This window comes from Amphiura filiformis, chromosome 14 (assembly GCF_039555335.1).
Source record: "Amphiura filiformis chromosome 14, Afil_fr2py, whole genome shotgun sequence".
NCBI lineage: Eukaryota > Metazoa > Echinodermata > Ophiuroidea > Amphilepidida > Amphiuridae > Amphiura > Amphiura filiformis.
The window spans coordinates 29,102,425-29,109,031 of NC_092641.1; the positions used below are offsets into that span (position 1 = coordinate 29,102,425).

General features: G+C 34.5%; 1 protein-coding gene across 1 annotated transcript; it reads right to left on the reverse strand.

Moving 5' to 3' along the window:
• Positions 1-921: 921 nt before the first annotated feature.
• LOC140169908 (uncharacterized) lies at positions 922-5,641 on the reverse strand. The gene is made up of 5 exons (XM_072193228.1): positions 5,607-5,641; positions 4,633-4,722; positions 2,491-2,600; positions 2,111-2,182; positions 922-1,793 (listed from the first exon to the last, which is right to left on the reverse strand). Exons 1-5 carry the CDS (start codon positions 5,624-5,626, stop codon positions 1,780-1,782), a joined length of 306 nt encoding a protein of 101 aa, XP_072049329.1. The 5' UTR covers positions 5,627-5,641; the 3' UTR covers positions 922-1,779.
• Between the last annotated feature and the right edge of the window lie 966 nt (positions 5,642-6,607).

The following is a 6,607-nucleotide window of genomic DNA, read 5'->3' on the forward strand; positions in this document are numbered from 1 at the left end:
TCTTTGTATGTGTCCAGCGCCTTAGTCCAATTTTTCTTGGTTTTAGGTATAAGTTTCAGGGATTGCTTGATATTGGTATATTATTGCCTAAGATCTATTATGCCAGCAGATTGAGCCTGAAATTTTGGTGAAGTGGCAACTATCGTCCTGCCAACTAAATTTGGTACTTTATATTGTCCTCACCCAGATATAAAATTGCCATGAATATCTGTAGGAACATGCTCAAATGATATTAACTAATTAAAATTAGCAATTATGTGGGATGTTTTATTACCTATGTACACATCAAAACATGTCAAGTTCAATGGGTTTCTATTGTCATTGACCTATTTTGATGTGTGAAATATAGGTTATGAAACATCCTACATATTTTCGGTGAAATTTGTGAGACACAATCGTTTGGGGTCTCTTAATGTTACCGATTTTGGTAGTGCATTTTCATAAAATAATATTATTAGGTAGGACCTATTATTTCTTATTTATATTTTCATCTGATCTCATTTTATGAATTAACAAAAAATACAATTCTCCGGCAAATCTATTTAAAATTGCTTTTCGCAATGTTTGCGTGTCAAAACCCTGGCTGTGCTTTTGGAATGCCACGATATGTCCCGGCCATTGCGTAAAGTGAGTAGTCGGGTAGATAATGGGGATGGAGGATTCAAGGGGGGTATTTTCTGGTGGGGGACGTTAATGAAAATTATCAAAATGGAGAGAAGGAGTACAAAAATGCATACAAATATTAATCTGTGCCCGCCATCTTATATGGGCAAGAGGGATGTGTTGTCATCGAGGGCAGCTACCCCTTTGCTACGCCACTGAGTTATACAGCTACTTGATTGTAACATTTATTTATTTATTTATTTATTTTTAAATCAGAACAACATTTAATAGGGTAATAATGCTGACACTTTTTAACTATTATTTTCTCTCTCTATATATATATATTTTATTCATATATGTAGATTTATTCACTTTATATAAAGACAATTTTTTTTAATTACTCATATTTACTACACAAACATTTACTATATACATATTAACATGCGATATTCAAAATTCCCGGGCGCCAACTGCATGGTGCAGTGACGTCATGGTTATTTGTGCTCAATTGTCGTCATCCTTCATTGTATACTGGGACGTCATTGCACTAGACAATTCAAAGTCCGGGAATTTTTAATATCGCTTGTTGAGAGACGGATCTTTTTACTTGCTTTTACAGTCAATAATTATGAGTTTGTTTGAAATAAAATCATGCAATTTTTGCTTGATAATTTTTTATATTATGTAAGGCATAATGTTGTGAATAGACCGTTGAACATATTGTATCGGACATATCATACCGTTTTAGCGTTGCACATTATAGACCTAGATTACAGACAGCTTGACATCCTTTTATTGGAGGTCACAAACCGTTTATATGCGTTAAATTAGGGATTTTAATCTTAAATACCTTGTTATAGATTTCATAGAAGATTACAATGATTACCTACAATTACTTATTACTTGATTGATTGCTTTACTTGTTGATTTGACTTTGAAAAAGAAAAAAAAATCGCCTACCAATGAGACGAAATTGGAGTTGGAAAACAAATATCGTCACCTTCGGCGGCACACACTTAACCCTACACCCCAACCTTTCGCTCACACACCCCACCCCCACTCACAAAAGGCAAACAATCCACCTGACCCAAATTTTCATGCCCTCCACCTGAAAATCTAACGATGCGCCCGTTTAGACGTCTGGCTATTCCAAACTAGCGGCCGCCCCAGAGTTTATTACTGTCGGTTCTCTGCAAAATAAACCACAGGCAAAATTAAGTGTGTTAGCGGGTCCCAACGAAATGTGTGATACTTTAAAATGTGCTTTCAAACATCATTCAGCGTATACATATCCGTGAGTTTACCACCACCAATTCTGTGACCACCACACGCCACAACAGCTTGTGACGGATACCAGCGAATTAATCATGTAATGATCTTTTTCTCTCGTAAATGTATCATGGCCAAGTAAATTAATTATAAAAAGTGGGGCTGTATTCTCAAGAAAGTATCCTCAAGAATGTATTCTCAAGAATGGTACCATACAAAACTCAAGCATTATACAAACCTTTCTTAACCCTCATAATCCGATCATACCGACTATCCAGGTCAGCGTCTGAATCTCCCTGCTGTCCAGCGTCTAAAAACAGACCATTGTTTGAACGCCGTAAGTGACATTTTGATTGAAATTGAATTATTAATGGATTGTGAATATCAAGGGTGTCGTTAGCGGGTGCAAATATTCTTCTTATTAAGTTTCATATGCTTATATTTGAATATAAAAATGAGCAAATATTATTTTCGTGGAATACTAGTAATAGTATACGTACAAGTTACGGAAAGGTACCAAGCAAATATTCTTCTTCTTATTAAGTTTCATATGCTTATTTTTGAGTATAGAAATGATCAAATATTATTTTCGTGGAATACTAGTAAAAATGTACGTACAAGTTACGGGAGGTACCATAAAAAACTCAGTTCCTTTCTTAACCCTCATAATCCGATCGTACCGACTATCCAGTTCAGCGTCTGAATCTCCACGCATGGCAACTTCGTCCCTAGTCAGAGCAATATTATGCAAATAGATAATACCATGATTAGTATATACAAATACATATATATATATATATATGTGTGTGCTGGTCGAAACCACAATGTGAATTGTTCTATTCTACGAGCCGGAAATGCTTCGATTTGGTTAAAACATAGTATTCAAATATTAACCCGGTCATAAGGATTTAAAATACATGTATGTATATACTTTTACCTATCTACAACTTATTAGTATGGAGGTTTTAGGTCCAATGTCATTATTTGAGCTCCACACGGGTCAGAACAGATATATCCTCATATTTTCATTGGTTTGTCATAACAATACAAAAGAATAGTTTACACTCTGTATGAAGTTTTTTACCTAGGTTTGTTACATGTTGATTTGAATGTGCTGAGGTCAAAACCGATAAATCAGCAGTACTTGGAAAAATCGTGTCGCTTGCATTAATTCCTTTTATAAACCACGGCAGGTTGTTTGAGGGATTTATGGTCAAAACACTGTATCGCAGGTGAAATATTTTTGATATTTAATGTCGCTCATTCTTAACCAGCAAACACAAAACGTTTTGGACATCATTCGCGAAAGGTTAGAAAAGGTTGTCAGAAAATGCTATGTCAGGTTATATAAAGGGTAAAGGGTACAAAACATTTCCATAACATTAAAAATATTGTTTGATAACTTACTGTAAATATTCTAACATAATGTTATGGTGACCAAATATTTGGCCAAAAATGTTTCCCAAAAATAGTTTATAATAACATTTTGAAAACCTTATTGTAGTGTGTTTTCATGCAAAACGTTTAAAAACGTTTTCATGACCTTTATATAACCTGACAAACTAATGTTATTTAAAAAGTTTTTAAAACGTGTTGCTGGGTAACCAGACGTGCATTCAGTTGGAAAATGCCATAGCCTACTTTGAGTTTTTAAAAATACCATCGAAATATGTCGCAAAGTTTCGTGCAACCTACGTTAGCCCGATATGTTAACACGTACCTTAGTCGTTGCAAACACTGAAATTGAACCAAAGTGTCCTTGGATATACGGTTTATCATGATAGTAACGTTTCTAGGTCCACATGATTTATGTATTTGAGAAGGAAATCCAAGGAAATTCGAAGGTTCAGACCGTATGGTTAAGAAATGTAACATACGTTATCATGAAGTGCAGACCTAAAACAAAAATTGACTATAAATTGTTGAGCAAATTATAACCGCATGTGTACTTGATAAACTTTATTAATTTTATTTCATTAAAGCATTTGACATTATTGAAATTGATGTAAAAATAAAAGTTCACACGATTTGATCGTCATATTTTCCAGAATGAAACTTAGAAGGATTTCCTTTGATTTATGAATAAAAAGGAGTAGTTTAGGGTAGAGATACTTTATCTTGCCGATTTTTCAATTCCAAGTGCTACCGATTTATCAGTTTTGACCCCACAGCGAAATAGGTCTGTAGGGCTTAGCGATTCAGTTCTATTGATTGTTAACCCCCTAATTTCTTTTTGCACGTGCCAAAGATGTGGTAACCAACAAGCGTAGCGAGCAGAAAAATTGGCATATTTGAACGTTTTAGTACTGTTTTCCTAAACCTTTTTTATAACGTTTTATTTATAAGGTGCCGTACAGAGTATATCAAAATGATTGGTATTCATCAGTATCAAAGTTTATTGAAATGTCTGCTTATTCCAAATGTTACAATGTCTTAGTTTTATGACAATTTATAACATTTATCCTCAAACTAGGTGGATTAAAAAAAAAAATGTTGCACTATGATGCGGCAGTCTTGTCCAAAATCACTAGAAATTGATTTAAAAAAAACACTGAACCAATCATTTTGATACAACCTGTATAAATGTGTGCCAAAAATCGTTTCCCCATTTCGACCTGCCGAATTATTTCGTCCCCTTCCCCTTCGGCTTCTAATATTACCATCCTTCAGGGCACATAATTACTGCCCAGTCCTTATGGCTGGATGTCGAACTAGTCGGGCCATAATAGATATGTACATAATGATTGTGATGTGACTTACTTTTTCCAAATGGTAGATTCAGAACAGCACTGATAAATCAGCACGATCACAACCAATGCTACTTGCAAATGCTTGAATGCAGCCATCATACTGAAAACATAAAAGCGAAAACATAGTATTATATACTGTAGATCATTATTAACGAATGTGGCATTGATGGTGTGGATTAGCAAAGTCGTTTTCCTTTGCTGCATATTTCTAAACTCTTTCAAAGTTTCATTTATGGATCTACCAATTGTAGTGTTTTGAGCTCGTACCGTAAGGGCTCTGTCACATAACTTTGCACAGTATTTTTTGTGGGACATGAGAGGACATCAGACATATCGAATTGCATTCTGAGTACGAAGGATGTCCTTCGGATATCAAATAATTTAGATTTTTTTGAAATTCGAGATATAATACAAATTTTATGGCAAATTATTAAAAATGTATATTATTTAAGTTTATAAAAGTTTATAAATCTAATGATATTTACTTAAAGTGTTTGTAGCTACATACACTTTAAGTACATACCAGTAGTTTTATCAATTTTTCTTCGAGGATTGTTAATATGAAAAATAAAAAAATATCAATTTTTAATAATTTGCCATAAAATGTGTTTTATGTCGCCAATTAAAAAAAATCAAAATTACTTGATATCAGAAGGACATTCTTCGTATTCATAATGGAATTTGATATGTCTGATGTGTGCTCTCATGGGCCACAAAAATACTGTGCAAACGTTGATATCCGAGCCCTTAATGCTTTTGCAGTCTGTATAATTACAGTTATACAGTGCAGTGGCGTACCGTGGCCGCTCCTACCCCGGGGAGCTGAAGAAAATTCAATTTTGTCGCCCCTTCCTCAACAGCCCGAAAAGGTTTTGGCCGCCCCCTGCTTTAGCGCCCCCAAAGCCCCCCCAAAAAAAAAAAAAAAAAAATACGCGCATGCAGTGTACTTTGGTTATATCTTAATGCGCTTTTATAAATACGCACATGACCCATGGGTACGACATACCAAGACCAGCAAGCGTGACTTAATCCTCTGCTATACAGAAAGGGATAGGAACTCTGTAGATAAAGATCATCAATGAAAGTATTTGACGACGGAAAAAAATATTCAACGACGTAAATGTTTACAAAGTTGAACAAAATAACCAAATTTGTTCCACAACAGTCTAACGTTGTTCCACCTTTGCATTCAAATGTATAGTGCGTATTTATAAACGCGAATTTATATATATATACTCTCCCGACGAAATGTTTTTCCGCACCCTCTATAACCGCAGAAAATGTTAAATTGTAATGATACTACAACTAGAAAACGTATCGAACCTAACTGTCACTAAAATATAAACCCTTTAATCAATAATAGTCATAATTGCAGGAACTTGGAACCCTCATTTATTACAAAAATAAAGAAAGAAAAAAATATTCTTTTTTTGCGGTAAATTACACAATAAAATTCCATTGAGAAAAGTGGCGGCGCTATGAAATGAGGCTCATTATGACGTCAATACCCTGTTGATATCAAAAGTTGTCATGATCGACTTGCAGTATCCCGACTGCATCATCAACAATGTTTGATGCAAACGCTATTTGGGTTCGGTTGTTATTATTATTTTGGTTTTGGTTTTTGTCCATTGAGCCATGAATCTCCTTTTTTTTCTCAAATTATATCGAACAGATCCCACGTCAATATTCAATAATCTTGCTATTTCACGGTTAGATTTTTTCCTTCACTATGATATGCTTCTATCATTCCCTTCTGGTGATCGGTAATTTGATCTGATGTTAAAACTGAGCAATTTTGGAAGTCGAAATTAAACTATAATGCGCTGCTAGATAGGAAATCCCTGTAGTGAGGCTGCATGATATTAACTGAATGGAATTTATCTCTTTTGGATCGTGGCAAATAACATAATCGCATAACAATAATCCGTTGTAATCGGGGATAGCTTTATTCCTCTAGTATCATTTTTTTAATTCATAACCTT